Genomic DNA, 17,576 nt, shown 5'->3' with positions numbered 1-17,576 from the left:
AGTGAATGATTTAATGTTAGTCAACTGAACTAGTTGAGATATGTAGACCATGTTGTTTTGCTGTCTCTTAAAATTAACGTTAAACAGCCTATTTGGGCAGACATGTCCCGCGACCTCCCTAGACAGGTGGAGATCTCAGCCTCCGCAATGTTGAACCCAAAGTTACGCCCTTGGAGGTAATGTATTTTTTTTATTTTTTTTTTAACCAACAACACAATGTTTTTCTAAGTAGCATACTAAAGTTGTGTTTAATCGAAACCAAGTATGTTGATACTTGAGATCTGTTGAGGTATAAAACAATATGCCTTTTATCATGTTGATCAAGGTACTAATCAAACATCTTGCTGTGAAAAAACTTCTTCTCAATCCACCGAGCCACCACCATTGCCTGGAACTCAAGTGCATTCAGTGGTGATTTATGGAATGAATTATATATAATATGCACATGGAATTTGCCACCCGTAGCAAGTAGTTTCAAAATAAGATTTGGCGGAAAAATGCTCTCAACGGGAGCATCAAAGAACTCTCTGAGAAGTAATCCCTCATTGTGAAGCGTGCGAATATTAGATCTACTTTGTACAATATCGAAAGCTTCAACACATAAGGAGGTCGGGGTGGCGAGGGAGCTAAAGCAACGTCATACACGCTGCCTTGTATACCTGTATACATACGATTGGACTCACTAGTCAGCAGGCAGCCGAGCAGCTGATGTGGAAGGAATGAAGCAGATGATTTCTTAAAAGATACCCTTGATCTCCATCTCACACACACTCAAAAGAGCGCACACACAAACACACAGAGAGAAAAACCATCATTTGCAGTGTGTCTGTGCAGTTCAGTGAACCCTAAGACCCCCCGTGCTTGTTATGAAGACGGGAGTCATTTGCAGCTGCAAACGTACAGAACAGGACACACAGCAGGTTGCTGCCTGTAATGATGGGTTGTAGGGTGGACTGCTGATGGCTTTCTACATGTGTGTGTTTGGGGGGAATTGCATGTGTTGTGTGTGTGTGTATATATAAATTCATGACGGACATGCTCTGTTTCATGGCCTGTGTTCATTTATCCATGCCTTTGATATACTGAAATGTATGCAGGCAGTGTATTTTGTGTGTGTGTGTGTGTGTGTGTGTGTGTGTGTGTGTGTGTGTGTGTGTGTGTGTGTGTGTGTGTGTGTGTGTGTGTGTGTGTGTGTGTGTGTGTGTGTGTGCGTGCGCGTGTGTGGTAGCGTGTAGCCGCAGATTTATAGGCATGCCTCCATGCTCTCCAATGATGTGGGACTGAGCCATGAATCAGCTCAGCCTGTAATGAATTCTGATGGCCCACAGGAGAGGAAGAGGAGGAGAGGGAGTAAGAGGGGAGGAAGATGGAGGAGGAGGGGAGGCATGGCAGAGGAGATGAGAGAACAGGATGAAAGGGAGGAGGAGAGGAGGCAGGAGTAGAGAAGGGGAGAAAGAAGAGAGGAGATGGTTGGACAGAAAAAGGGGAAAAGGGAGGATAGAATATAGAGAAGGAGAGGGATGAGGAGAGGAAGGAAGCACATTATTGAGCTGTGGGTTCATTAATTTATTAACGAAAAAACACAATTTAGTGTTCACACTCAGGGTTCTTAAAAGAAAAACAATGCAACAATTGCACTAAAATGTTTGCTGTTGCCTCAGTAACCTTCATGTTATTTCCCCACATCTTAACACCAGCGATGTACATTAAGTGTAGTATCTGAATCAATGGAGAACATGCATCTGAATGAAAAGTAGTTATCCCAACACGGATTCCAATGAGTGATCTTATTTGGAAAGCTTTCATTGAAAAAGTGTGATGTGTGGATAAAAGTATTGATTAGGGATGTCCCGATCAGGTTTTTTTGCCCTTGAGTCCGAGTATCTACCGATACCGAGTCCCGATCCGATACTTCTATAATAATTCAACTTTATAATACCTCCAGACTGCAGACATACTCGCGCTTTCCGCTTCAAGCTGCTTCCGTGTTCTACTTTGCCGGAATTTAACCAATAGCGTCTCTGCAACAAAGTGATGTCATGCCACACGCATTGCTGTTTCTGTGTGGGTCAAAAAGGGTCTAACTCTGTGCCACTGCATAACTATAGATGTGTTAAAAAATAAGAAAATATATATATATATATATATATATATATATATATATCCGAGTCCTGATCGGGAGGTAACGTCCAATTCCGATCGAGTCTGAAACCACGTGATCGGGCCCGATTTCCGATCACGTGATCGGATCTGGACATCCCTAGTATTGATTATACTCAACCCACTCACTTCCAACTCGTCAAATACTGACTCTTGATCAGTGGCTCTCAGCGTCAGATACCCACGCACAAGGTACCCTTTAGCGCCTGTATGGAACGCACCGGGCAGAGCAGCAAGATGGCAAGAGCGACAACAGTAGCGAGTAGTAATAAAGACCGAAGCTCTGTGTATGGAGGCAGGTTGGGATGGTGGATGGATCAAACAACACAAGACTTTCACCCAAGAGACCGCGGTCCATACCAGTACAAATGTACATTTTGTAAACCCACCCATGATCTTTCCCTAACCTTAACTAAGTGTTTTTACCCTGCTCATTGAAAAGATCTGCTGACATCTAACTTTAAACCAAGTGCTTTTGTTGCCTGGACCTTAGTCTATATCCAGTCCTTCCAGAAAAAGTTTTTTGTGATTGTTGTGGGCAAAAATCCTTGATTATGCGGCACGTTTTCTTAAAAAATGCGATGGAATATGCGGGATATTTATGCAATTTTATGCGATGAAATTGCGGGAACTTGCAAAAAAACGGTTTCATCATGGCTTCATCGCGGGGTTTGCAGCTTTTCGATGATGTTCACGTTGCGTAATTACGTCACTTCATAACGTTCCCATGGCAACAGGGGAAAATGGCTGCTCTTGTATGAAGTAAACGCAACATTTTTCAACTTTCTGCTAAGATATATGACTTTTTTGCTATGAAAATGTGGGGATTATGAAATCGTGCAAGCCCCGCATATTTTGCATGTAAATCGGCAATTTATGTGGCGAAAGTGCGGCGTATTTGAAAAAATGCGATCGCACAATCACGTTTTTCTGGAGGGACTGTATATTCTTGACGTTCCACTTCCAGGATTGCTCCGTTGCTGACAGAAATTCCGCCGGATTTCATCATTTAGGCCGGATATCCGTTGCCTTGGGCTTCCTTTGTGTTTGCATTTTAAACTCCGGTGGATTTATTAAGGACTATGGTTAACTGCTCCTCAGATTTCTGCAGGGTAAATCCAGACAGCTAGCTAGACTATCTGTCCAATCTGAGTTTTCTGTTGCACGACTAAAACAACTTTTGAACGTACACATGTTCCACCAAAACAAATTCCTTCCTGAGGGTGTTTTGCAGCGGCACCTCGGCTTTTCGGCGGTGACGATTGCGCTTGGTTTAAAGAAATGGCAATAAACCAGAGCACGTTTTTACCCCCATCCCGGAATGCTGTGAGGACTAGCCAGAACTCCTCCGCAGCGCTGTGGAGGAAGGTCTGGCAAAGCGAGACTACCTGGACCTTAAAGGACTCAGGGTGTGAACCGTGGTCTGTGTTGTTCTGCACCACCATCCAACTCAAACTCCTTTTTATGACTAGTTTGCTTCCTACACTAGAAAGAAAAAACTGTATCAGGGAAACAATCCAGGCAGCAATTATGTTTTCCCTCGAAATATAATTGGCAAAACAAATTATAGTGGTTTAGCCATTTTCATTTCTGGGAGGGCTATGATGAAAAAGAGCTAAAGGGTTTTTCTGAAGAGCAACCAAGAAATGCAAACAGAATTAAAAGCTGTAATTTCACAATAAATGGGAGAGCTTCACTTTCTCTACAGCATGAACTATAAAAGCTGTCAGGACTATAAGGGGGCAGAACCCAGTAAAGTTAATTCACATTGTTGCAGCACTCAGTGGGAGGAGGCGACAGGCTGTAGTGCCAGCATGAGAGCAGCAAAAAAAAACATATTAAATAAGAAAAACCTATAGTAATATGAAACTCCTGGGCGCCATAAGTAGATGTAATTAATACGCAGGGGAGCAGCCACGGTTGCTCTGCCCTCGGAGCAGGAGGCTCAAAGCTCCAGAGGATGTGTACTGTACTCTGCATTGTGGGTAACCTGACCTAAATTGATGGTGATTGATTGTAGTGTAGACTCCCGACTGCTCCCTCATCCCCTCAACACCATCTACCCCCCGTCTAGAGAAATATCTCTGCCACTGCATTTCTACATGTCTTATGTCTGGTTTTGTTCTATTTCTCTTTTTCCTCCTATGTCTACCGTTCTTTCTTTTTCTCCTACATCTATACACCTTGTCTTTGTTACTGAGGGACAGTTGATGGTGGTCACTATTTTTAACAAATCACCCATATACCCACATGCACACGCCACATCCCATGCAAGAACAGAAAAGAGTCGACCATTCTGAAGAACACACGACCTTTCAAACAACCCACAAGAAGAGCACGCTCAGACTCGCTAACAGCATCTCTTCTGACTCCATGCATGTTGTAAATTACGAATACCAACTTTTGCCTTCTAACAGGCGATTTAGAGTCCCTTCGTTTGGATACAGAAGGCTCAAGAACTCTTGTATCCATCAGTCTATCCTGTTGCTAAACCAAAATCAGTGTGCTGCCAGTTAAGACCTGGATCCGAAGATAATCATTAAACATGTTTCTTTGCCATGGCTGTTGACATGTGTTCATCTTTGTACTACAGCGGGCGGCTGTGGCTCAGGCGGTAGAGCGGTCGCCTGCCAATTGGAAGGTTGGTGGTTCAATCCCTGGCCCTGCTGTCCCATGTCGAAGTGCCCTTGGGCAAGACACTGAACCCCAAATTGCTCCCGATGCTACGTGAATGTTTATCTGATGAGCACGTGGCACATGAGTTGAGAAAGACTAGAGAAGTGCTTTATAAATACAGTCCATTTATATGTGTAATTGTTGTCTAGCTCTCTGTGTATTTAAATTTTTATTTCTTCTTTTGAGCAGAGCTGCTCGGGAACGCAAAAGGAATTTCGTTGTGAAGTGACAATAAAGTCGTATCGTATCGTAGATGTGCACCTGTAAATCTTCGTTCTCTGTTTATAGAGTGGATTGAAAGCATTTAAATGCATGTGCTTTGACAGTCTCTACAAAGAATTTCGTATTTGCTTTCACAGTTGCAGATAATTCAAATGCTCCATGTCTGTTGCATCCCCCCTGTGTCTCAGGCAGCAGAATACTGATTGATGATCAATCATGCATTAGCAGACTTCAAGCAAGCACAAAAAAAAAAAAATCCATCTCACCAGCACCGCACAGTGCTAAACTCACAACATGCTCCAGCATCTACCCCAGAAGCAGCCGATTGACAGTTTTTCTTGTTCTTGGGTGTTTGCATTTTGTTTTTCCAACAACAGCTTAATTCGCAGATTTTGACACGTTAGCTGCCAGTACAGCTGTTCATCTCAGATTTTACATGCTGGATTTGATTAAGGCCCATTAAACATCCAGTCTGACAGCCTAAATCCTAACCTCAGACCAATTTTGAACTCTGCAACGTTCCTACCTCACTTTTAAATTGACTGCTGATTAAAGTTATAACCAAGGGCATAGGTTTTGTTTCAACATTGGCAGGGACACATTATAACCGGTGGGTTCTTGGGGTACTCCCTCATAAAATTTTGAGCATCAAACACTTAATTTCCTGCATTCTGGTGAATTTCTATGCAACAATTTATGGTGCAAATGTCTTTATTTATGTAAAGATAATTTATTATTCTCCTGTAATGTTCAAAACTTTCAGCATATTCAAAACATCACACTTGTTTTGGGATAGTTTTTTAAGGAATCATGTACATCTCAACAACAAATCTGTTAGAGAATGTGACCTAGTTAAAGCCAGATGCTCCAAAGTTTAAATCTATCTTAATTTTTCGGTACATGTTTTTACCTCTTTTGGGGAGTGGGTTGTCTTTCATATGCTTTTGAGGGGGACAAACATACATACAGTATATGTATATGTGTATCTATGGGGACAAATCTTCCTCTTCTAAATTTTAGAAGCCAGCATTTGAAAAGGTTGATGTAATTGCAGAGATCAGCAGATCTGCTTGTCGGGGTAAAATAAGTATGTGCAAATCTTTCTCATCAAGTTCAGCTTTAGTAAGTTTGACAAGCAAATTTGCGACGTTGAACGTTGGTAAACAATGTTGACGGTGCCAGACCGTTTAAAACAGATGAAGCTGGGCGACTGGGTAGCTCATCTTCGACTCGGTTCGACTCCGACTTGTGGCCCTTTGCTCCATGTCAAAATAATCTTTAAAAAAAATGAAAATAAAAGAAGAAGCTATCATGGCCTTTTAGTTGTGTTGCACCATGTTCCTTGTTGCATGTTCCAATGCTTGACAACATAGTTTGAAGACATTTGTGAGAGATTTGACCATCCAAATATCATACAGTTAGTAACCAAGCTAACTAACTGTCAGTTGGCAAGCTAGTTTGCTGGGAAAGCCTTAGTCACTGATTAACGGTAGCATGTTTCTGGCTACCTAGTGTGTTAGTAGTTAGCCCTGCGAATATGTCAAGCTTCTAGAACCACCTATTTTGCTAAAATATGCTTGGATTATCTAACAGTTCAAACTGTGTAGCTAAAAACAAGGGATTAACAGAAATGATGCATGCACGTACTGGGCAAGGGTCACTGGAAAAGGAACTGTCGAAATAAGTAAGGAGTCCTTACTTTGAATCCAAGCAGTTTATGTTTATTTCATAAACTTCTAGAAACCATATTGAACTTATACAGTCAGGAGTAACAGGCTACACATTACAACTTGGTGGGAGGTGTGCACACTGAACCAGAAACCTACTGCGCATGTGCACTTCTTCAAGTACGGTGTCTCGTAGCGTCCATACAGAGCGCGAACATAATCATTCACCAGAATGATCTACAGGAACCATAGCTTGTTGTTGGTGACTGTCTTCTTTGGTAAAATGTTACATTGTTAACAGATACACCAGTTGACTTTTTGGACGTGTGTTTGCTCAAACTCTGGGACTTGTATTATCACAGATTCTTTCTTACAAAAGAGAGAACATTACAAGCTATTAGTGTAGCTGTGTGTTAGTTATAATTTTATAATTTATAATTTTTTTCTGTTGCTAACATTAGATATTTCCACAGCCAAAAGACATATTTAGCATTACGGAAATAAGTTTTGTTAGGGTGTTCACGAACCTTAGTTGACCTTAGCTTATCTGTATTGCCAGATCTTGCGAGAGTTTGATCCTGGGACAGAAACAGGTCTCAAACAAAGTCAATGTTGTCCTGATTTGTCTATCGAAATTTTTTACATTTTAGTGTCAGAATGTTTTGAAAGTTATGTGGCTTGTGAAGAATTGGTCCAATATTTCCTTTGGTGACAATGGGGCGAAAGAATCGCTCATAATCTGTGTTCACATTCACTTCTCCCATTGGAATCAATACACCCAGGACCTGACGCTAGTCTCCTAAAGAGGCGTGGCGGAGCCCACATGACAGATATTACTCCCAGTTGGTTCTAAACTGTCTCTGGTGTTATTAAAACGCATTTGTTGTTACCATAAATAACCACAGGTGTCACTTAATCAACCAAGAGAACAGTGACCTACAAGCAAGTTAAAATGTCCATTTGTTTCCTACATGGCTGGAAAAGTTGAATGAACTGAATTTGACGTGTTGGATCATTCAGTAGTTATGTTTGGCAGGTTCACAATGTACGAGTTCACTGAAAGCCTCGTGTTTCTGTGTTGGGGTCAGTGGTAAATTACCTTCATTTTCACCACCTCAGATTGAAGACAGGTTCGGCCCTGTGGAAATGAACATCTCTGCTACACAGAGGAGGAAATTTTTTCAAGTTCTGCTCTTCTCACCACACAGACAGACACAAACGCTCTGCGGCACACGTGTTAACTTGAATCGATACAGAGAAGATAATCTTGTCCTCTGAAAAGATAAGAAGACATCAAACAAGATGAGGTTTTAATGACACTGATGGGAAAGTGGGTCACGGCAGCAGCAATATTTTGAAGGAGATATAACTAGAACATTTATGAAGATTGGAGAAAAAGGTAATAAATCAAAACTGACAATATCTGGCAAAAATAGTTATTTTAGATATTTAGATTTTCTTTTGTAGAAGACCTAAATTTATGCTTTTGTTTGAGAATAATTTTACATAATAAAAAAGCCTATAAACTAAAGCACAGGTGAGATTGCTTGCATCCACGACTGTCTCTGCAGTGAGTGATATTAAAGGCCTATCAACACCAGGCAAATTAACATTTAAATAATATCTGGGCAGTCTTGATCGCAGCATTTACTGTTTCCTCCAAATGGACATACAACCTCTGAAGGCTGAGACTGTGCCAGTACCTTACCAGCTGTCTGGGCTCTGCTGTTTGGCAGCTTGAAGCCCTCAGACTGCTTCACATTCTCTATGTATCCAAGGCCGATGAGTGTCAACAGCTTGAGCCTGTACTGACAGTACAGCCAAGGCCAACTACATGACTAATGGTTGGTATTAAGACTATGTAGCATAACATTTATGATTCACTTGCAGGCTTTCTGTGCACCCTTCATTACATTTTCATCCCGAGTGACTCTGACTCTGGAGACATGAAAACATCGATACAAACTTTATTTCTTGGTTGGACTTGTATTGTCAGGTAGTACTTGCACTTTTGTCATAATTTATGATCTGATACACAACATGGAGCTTGCTTGTACAAAGGGGGGAATCATGTTGGAACTGAAAGGCCTCCCCACACTTGCCAAAACACATTGTTTGAAATGCAATTGTATACTATTTCATTAAGAGTATCCCTAATTGGAGCTAAAGGAGCCTATAGTCCAAACCATGAATATCAGCCCTGTACTAAAAGTACAAAAATTATGTGGATAGAGGTGTCCACATTCTTTTACTTGTTGGAATACGACATGGTTAAAAGCACAAATGTTACCTTATAGACTAAACAAAAATGTAACCGAAAGATATTCAACCTGTTGGGTGCTTTTCCAAAAAACCACAGGGCTTGCATCCGTTTAGCCAGTAATGCAGAGGGTTTTATGTTGTTGACGAGTCTGTTTCACGAATGAGATATTCATGGATGTTGACCTGAATAAGAGACAATCTTTAAAGTGTATATAGTGCCAGAGAAGTGCAGGACCCGCCCCCTGAAAATCTAAGTCATACTTCTTTAAACAGTCTGCCTGAGGCTGCTGAGAATGGCAGCAACCGCAAGGTGAAAAAGAATCCATCCATTCATATTCCTCAGCAACAACAAACAGACCAGTGAAGCACTTCTGGGAATTGCTGCAGATGGTCTCTCCTTTTTTGTGTATTGTACTCCAACTTGCAAGAAATGCCTCAATTGCACCTTTGTATTCAGCCTGTTCTCCTGAGCCATGCGTTCAAAAAGCTACGAAAAATTAAGCACTACATTCGTAAATATTCAACGTTTTGTTTTTTTTCCACTGTATGCACCACATTGACTGCTGCTGTATAAGAACGCGGCTGGCCGCATGAGGAAGAGGTGTGGATGGGTGGGTGTTAAAACACTTTTCATGCCAGGGAGCGGAGTTCACTTCCTGGGGAAATGTTAAGTGGTTTAATCCAAACCATGATCTTTTTCCTAAACTTAACTAGTCGTTTTGGTGCCTAAATTTAACTTTCGTCGCTGCATAACGCTCACTTTTTGTGGCCTAAACTTAACCGTAATGTCCGCCGAAACGACCAGCAGCCCCCAGCGCCCTGTACCTGGCTCAAAGTCACCTATTCTCGGGTAACTGAACCACCAACTACAGCTGATACAACGGAGCACCATGCGGAGTACTGTAAGCCGGCATCGCAGAGCTCTGTAGCGGCCAAACACATCTACTAACTGCCGCTGAGACGACCGAGCTGTGATGGAGGTCTTTAGCCGGCGTAACAAAGCTCTGTAGCGACCTAAACAACTAGCAACTTCTGCTTGGCGTCATGGAGCTTGTAGCCAGCCGCTCTAGCCGTCGTCAGATGACCAGCCAGCGGTCTCCTAATTTCGTAGGATATCATACGTTTTGGTGTGCATACAGTTTTGTATGATACAAACCCATTCATGAAAATGCGTTGTTGTATTACATCAAGCCTGAACCAGAAGCCAGCAACTGCTTAGCTTCTGCAATTCTTGGACCAGCTTTGAGTGAGGATGTACTTGCAAATATGATCTATGTTACACGTTTGTCACTTACATAGCAAACACATGTTCTTTAGCTTCAATGAGCCATTTATGAGTTTATGAAATGCTAATCCACAGGGAGAAAACCAAGCCAATGTGATGCTTGAGTGGCGCATTTTGAAATGGCCACCGAGAAGGTTCATACTGGACTGTACACTTTAATTGACCACATTCTCTCTGTGCATTAGAAAAGCTTTGACATCCTTTTAAATAGGTCAAGCCTGCACAATGGAAAATGCTATTTCCTCCTTTTTCAAAGCACTGGTTTAATTGTTGAAATGGCCTCTTTGGTAAGTGCTTATTTTGCCGTATTTTTCATTCAGCAACCCAGAAACACAGAATCACACTAGCAGAAGACAATGTGGAGTGGAAACGTTTTATATATTTAATCCCCGCATTATTCTGTAAAAAAAAGACATTTGATTGAAATTTAAAACGCATGACTGCTGATGCCAGTATGTCACTGAGGTCTGGAAAAAAGACTATTTTTGCTGGCAGGTGATTGGCAGTGGAAAAGTAGACTTACCGGATGTGTACAGCGCGTTTTTGTGCTCCTAATCACTACAGCTCCATCAGAACACCATGGAATCTTCCCAGAGAAGATTGAGCAAAAACAGTCCACAGCCAACAATACTGAAGGCTGGGCTGAAGTTACTGGTCTTAGATTTTCATCTTCTACATATTGTACATATGAGCGCTAACTCACTCCTGCTTCTATTATTTCATCCATTTGAGAATGTCACATTTGTCTATCTGAAGCTGTCATTTATTTCCATGATCCCCCACAATTCTGCCTTTTCCATCACTGCCAAAATAGCAACGAGAGTCAGGTTTTACTTTAGCGGCAGAGAATCCCAATTTCTCTCTCAACAGTATAGCTTTAATAGACCAGAACGCTGTTTGGCTCTTACTGTGTTATCATCGCTGTATTACCCCAAATAACACTGCAGACATTATCTGAAAACAACAAAGAAGTATCACACCTTTCCTGGAGGTTGATGAAAAGTGTTCCAGGAAACTAACTGTTGTGTTAGTGTTATGTATTTGAGGGGCAAGTGGTTACATACAATGGAAAACTGCAACACTAAACAGGCAAGCATTGAACATATAAGACTGATGGTTTTCTCATTTTGTAAGCTTTTGCTTGAATAGATTTTTGGAATTCTATGAATCGATTTTGATCGGTAGAGCTTGAATCGCAATTCGAATGTGAATCGATTTTTTTGCACACCCCTATTTGGCTTATACTCACCATTTATTCTCTGTGGTCCTGCTCTTGTCTGTTCGTCTGGGTCCATCCAAACGCTGGCATGCTGCGACTCAGACCTCAGTCCGTGCCGGATTGCAGAAAAAAACTAAATCTGTTAGAAATGAAAACCACTCTTCTGTACTTCCTGTCTCGGAGGAAATGACCTGACCTCCATGCTATGCTTTTCTTCACCCTCTGCTAACTTTTTCAGCCAGAAATACTTGCTGTGTCTGAATTCCATACTATACACTAGTGTGCAGTGGCTAATAGTACTCATTTTCAAAGTATATTTTTGTGCAGGATATAATTAGTCTGGTTTAAGATGAATCCTACATTAAAATCAAAAACTGACATTTACAACACAAAAAGAGGTTTATGTTGTCAGTTTGAATCCGGATGATGCATTAGAATCTGTGACATACGGTTTTATAGTCTTGTACTAACATAAATAGTAGCTTGTCATTAGAATCTGTGACATATGGTTTTATGGTCTTGTACTAACATAAACAGTAGCTTGTCCAACAGGCTAACATCACCTGCACTTAACCCAAGTTCAACTAGATTAATTTTGCAGTTATTTGGCTAATTTAGCCTTGTATTAATTACACTCCAGGCACACTATAAAAGAACATATTCATCTAACAGTTTGTTATCACTGCTTAAGGTCCTGAGTGCAAAAATGGTCAAATCGTGTTAATAATTTTTAGGGGGGAAAGAGCCAATTAACGGATTGACGCAATTCACATCCAGCCGCTTCCCATTGGCCCACAGACTAGCAGATGTTTTTGCCAAATATTTAATGGATTTAATAATAGATTTTCTCAAGGTTTAATTGTGTTAGCCAGGTAAGATTGTAGGAATAAAAGCCGCTATGCTCAGACTTCAAACCCATCTTGTATTTACAATATCATCAATGTATTTAAAGTACTAATCCTCATTTTGATTTAATCAACATCAGTGTTCATACAGTAATCACTCTAGCAAATACGTATCTGTTAACTTTTATTGTCGTCCTTTTTAAATCCCAAATAATGTCAGCAGGATTGAAGTATTAGGAATGTCCACAGTATCAAGTTTACTGACTAACAGGAAGTGCGAGTCGGGAGCAATAAATACAAGGACGAGTAGGTGCAGTGTTTGTCATTTATTTGCATTGTTTACTAGAGAATAAGTGCTTCATAACACGATATATAGGGATTCCTTAGCTGAAAGAGATACCGAGTAGGGACCTCGTACTGCACATATTGTATACAATTGAGTTACATATTAAACTGGGCCGAATGGATGAAAATAAATGGTTATTATTTATGCATCATGTTTTAACGTTAAACATACACGTGGAAGGCCCAGTGAAACCTTAATCTTAACTGTATGGCTACCATAGTGGCTATATTACCTATAGTAAGCTTATCTTCAATGTGTAATTATTGTTTTTTCACAAATAGGCCAATTTATCTTTGCTATTTATGTTTGAATTATATTAATGTATATTTTCAGACATATTTTAGTTTTTGGAATAAAAGAGACGTTCAAAAATATATATATCTTTTAACATAATTTGGTGGCCCCCCCCTGCACTAACTCTGAGGACTTCCTAGGGGTCATGGACCCCGTGTTGAAGATCTCTGCATTATATATACAGTATATAACAGAGAAAAAAGTGTTACTGTTTGAAACTCGTGTGTGACAGTGATGATGACACTGTTTTTAAGCATCCTCTCTCTCTCCTCTCCAGGGTCTCATCTCCTCATCAGGTGAAGCACTGTACGCCGCCGACTCTCCCCCCCCCCACCTCCCCTCCTCTCCTCCCTCCCTCCCTCCCCCCTCCCCGAAGACGTCACCCACTACCCTTAAACTCCCTAAATCCCACCTGGCCTCACCTGCCCCATACCTCATCCGACGGGTGCCACTGGCCCTCCCCTTACCCCATGGTGGCCCCAAGGCCCACCCTCTCACTGCTGTTGGCTGTCCTGGCCTGCACGGGGCCCGTGCGCCCCTCGCCCCACCTACTGTTGCGGCCCCGGGAGAGAGAGAGGGACTCGGGTGGGGTCAACATTGCTGTGGTCCACTCGGGCTCCTCCCTGCTCCCGGAGACGCCGGTGGTGGGAGGCGCGGGGGTCGGCGAGCCGGGGACGGGGTCAGGGCAGGGGCAGGGGCCCGGTCCGGGAAACGGCCCGGGAGGAGGAGGAGGAGGAGGAGGAGGAGGAGGAGGAAGGGGAGTAACGGATACAGCTTCGTTGGAAGAAGCAGCTGCGATGGCCTTTTTTTCCTCCTCCTTTTCAACATCTCTGTCGATGGCGGCGCTTGTGGGGGAGACGGTTCAGACGCCGTCCGGTCAGGCCAACGTCATTTACCTGGCTGTGAATGAGAGCAGCCCGGGTAGCCTGCTGCTGCAGCTGTGTGAGCTGCTGGCCACCACACCATTGCAGGTAAATCACCCGGCACAAAAGATGACATTACTGCAGTCTTGTATAAAGTACTTGCAAGCAATACTTGAGTCAAAGTACAAGTATCTTGCCAGAAAATGACTTTGGTAGAAGTTGAAGTCACCTTCTAGAATATAAAAGTCTTAAAGTTTATGATATTTACTGTACTCAAGTATCAAAAGTAATTTTCTGATATCAAATGTACTTAATTATTAGAAGTAAAAATAAAAAAATAAAAACTTTGGTTGTGAACTTTATTGCGGCCTAAAGCATAATATTCAGAGTTTCCACAACTTCTTAAACATCAAATTCAAAGTCTTTTCCAGGACTTTCCAGGCACAATTCACTCAAGTTAAAGGACCAAAAACTGTATATTTTGAGAGACCTGACATCAAGACAAAAACAGAAAAATTATTTTCAGTTTTTTGTGAGGAAGAACCTTTCACTCCAGAAAACATTTCTTGCAAATACAGTACAGACACAGGTGTGTAACGTTATCTTCATAACCACCCCATTCACCACTGTCGTCGGGGTGGTCATCATCGGTTTCCATGTCTTTCCATTACACTTTCAATTATTATGCTTGCTCCTCTTCTTCTTTAGTGTTGCCCTATGGTTTTGGGGCTTGGCAATAAACAGGCGTTAGGTCACCAACTGGAATGGAGCGTTGGTTAACTTGCAATCTAGGAGCAATGATTCACCAAACTGCTTTTTTGCAGTCTAACAAATTACTTCTGATTTTATTTTGTAGTAATGAGTAATGAAGATCCTTAGGGGAAATGTAGTGGAGTAAAAGTTTCCAGAAATATAAATAATGAAGTAAAGTACAGATATGCGAAAATTCTACTTTACTAACAAAGTACTTTGTTCGATTACAACACTGCCTTACTTGTACATTTCTGCAAAGTTTGTTATAAAGCAACCATCTGAAAATGATCAAAGAGCATCTACAAAATGCTTCTACAACATTGCATCCCCAAAAAGTTGCCAAACTACAAAAAAAATCCCACGAGTTTTAAGAACATTTAACAAATGGCAATGTACAAAATAACAACAATAACAACTACGTTTGGTATAATTTTAGTAATGCTTCTTCAATGTTTTCTCTTGGAAGCTATAATGGACCAATGCAAGTTATCATGATCCTAACTATACTGTTAGGTTTAATCTAGTCTATATCCATGATGTTCTACTTCCGGGATTGCTCCGTTGCCGCCGGAAATTCTGCCGGATTTCTCTGTTTTCGGATGTCCGTCACCTTCTGCTTTCTTTGTGTTGGAATTGTAAACTCCAGTGGATTTCTGAGGACTATGGTTAACTGCTCCTCAGATCTCTGCAGGGTAAATCCAGACAGCTAGCTAGACTATCTATCAGAGTCACCGGGGCTCTGTCTGGAGCTTAGCCCCGCCTAAGACGATTTTGATTGGTTTAAAGATATGCCAATAAACCAGAGCACTACTAGGTTTAATCTAAATATTGCATCTATATGCCAGAGTTTGCTTAAAAAGAACAAGTTTGTACGATATTTTGTCCAAGCACGTTACCTGTGCATGGGTGGCCAGTAAGTAAGTGATCGTGATTGACAGATTCTCTTTGTCACAACACATTTCAGAGTTACAACACTTTTCCAACGCCCCACCCACACCCCAGCAAACTGACCCCTTAAAAATCAGAGCCACACTTTTGCCTAACAGACCGTTAACATGATCTTGTTGTGATTTGCTTGGGTTTGTTCATCCAGCTGAGTTTTTAAGGAATTGCAAACTGTCCCTTTATTCAGTCATGTTCATTTTCATTGTGCAGTTTGTTCATCTTTTCACTCATCCACTCATTTATTCATAGTATAACACTTGTGGACGGGAGTCTGCAACCTCAACTCTGAGAGCTGCTTGTGATCATACTGACGGAGGTAATAAAACACACTTCATGCAATACTCTTGATTCATTTGCTCATTCTCACACTCATATATTCATTCATTTATTCTTCTATGAAAAATGTGCATTATGTATGTATGTATCTCTCTCTCTCTCTCTCTCTCTCTCTCTCTCTATTTGTTTTCATGTCAGAACAGTGGTAAGGTGTTGCAAACGTCTTAGATTAAGTATAGTAACTCTTTTAAGTAACACTTGCGATCTTATTTCCAGGTCTTGTCACTAGCCTATTAGCATATCAAATGCTTCTCTGTGAGAATTGAGCTGCCGGCTTCAATTTGTTCTCCCGAATCGCTACAAGAAAACAAGCGTTAACTCATCAAGCCAGTCTCAAATTACTATTGCTCCTCCTCATATCATTACGGAAGGTAATGGCACTTTCCAGAACTTCATGCATTTATCCTTACTTCATTACCGCTGCTGACAGTTCTTTCTTAAAACGAAAAACCCTGGTTACCAGAACGTTTATACAAAACCTGGCTTGTTTGCAGCACTAGTTCAGCATGTATGCAACAGCAACACCTGTTATATTAGTAAGCCCCATGGGAGCTGAGGTGGCCAAATAAGCCAGGAGCTTATCTGTTGTTTTTGTGGTGTGTGAAGCAGCTTACGTTGTGCAGCTACAACACACACACTCTCGTCCTGACAGGATGCCAGTCCACTGCTGGGACTTGACTCCGATTTTTATCTCTGTGAACATTGATTGCCAATCAGTGAAGCACAGGAGTCCCATTTTTTTTAAAGCCTCCAACAGTTGTTTCATTACTTCATTAAACTTGTAAAAGAAAGAATCAGTTATTTCAGCAGTCCAGATATGTTTTAGCAGAGTAAGAAAACAAAGTCTTTATCAGATTATAAGCTGTTATCTTGAATACTGTGGGCATCTTGTGAACGTACACATTGTTCTAATGTATTTTGCTCACTTGTTCTCCCTTTCATTTATTCTCAAAGCTTGGTGCATTGGAATAAAAGAAGCGGCAGCTTTGATGAATAAAATTGTGATGAAAAGCTTACGAAATTGTGTTTCAATGAGGCTGATGTAATGCCCTTTGTCTCACGTGCTTTGTATCATTGTGCAACGTTTGTTTTACTTCCAGGGTTTGGTGTTCGAGGAGGAGCGACCGCCGCCGCCTAACCGTGCCCCCCTGGCCCCAATGCTGGAGTTTGTCTCCGCCCAGACGGGGGTTCCCGTGGTTGCCGTAGGGGGAGGGGCCAGCCTGGGACGAGAGCCACAGGTAGAAAATTGGATTGCTTAACATTGCATCATCAAGCCTTTTAAATGTTATTGTTCTGGACTAAAGCTGGCTTAGAAGATGAAACGCAGACTGTAAGAAATAACTGAAGAATTACCTCTTGACCCAGCGGCGCCGGCAGGATTTTATTTCATAGTACGCACAAAAACCGACCACCTGCTGAAAAGGTTTACTGTGCCAGAATTGCGTTTTTAAATGCAAGTCCAATATTCACTCTCCTTTTAGCTCTGTTTTCGTCTCAACTAATTCCTGAATGCTTCACTATGTTCACATGCTACTCCAAAACGTTGTCTGTCTGCTGTTTGGTAGTCTATATCCTCGAATCAGAATCAGAATCAGAAAAAGCTTTATTGCCAAGTACGTTTACACACACAAGGAATTTGTCCTGGTGTTGTAGGTGCATGTCACACTAAAGCAACACGCACAGACACACCGAGTCGCCATATG

General features: G+C 41.5%; 1 protein-coding gene across 1 annotated transcript in view; it reads left to right on the top strand.

The window, feature by feature from the left end:
• grin2da (glutamate receptor, ionotropic, N-methyl D-aspartate 2D, a) overlaps positions 1–17,576 on the top strand; it is a 275,179-nt gene that overhangs the window by 93,130 nt on the left and 164,473 nt on the right. The window contains exons 2-3 of the mRNA XM_035992896.1: positions 13,254–13,947; positions 16,974–17,111. Of these exons, the coding sequence (XP_035848789.1) occupies positions 13,447–13,947; positions 16,974–17,111 (639 nt within the window). The 5' untranslated portion in view covers positions 13,254–13,446. The remainder of the gene's footprint in view (positions 1–13,253; positions 13,948–16,973; positions 17,112–17,576) is intronic.

Source organism: Sander lucioperca, chromosome 16 (assembly GCF_008315115.2).
Source record: "Sander lucioperca isolate FBNREF2018 chromosome 16, SLUC_FBN_1.2, whole genome shotgun sequence".
Lineage (NCBI taxonomy): Eukaryota > Metazoa > Chordata > Actinopteri > Perciformes > Percidae > Sander > Sander lucioperca.
Note: the sequence above shows the minus strand (reverse complement) of the source record. Positions and strands in the feature narration are given on the sequence as shown.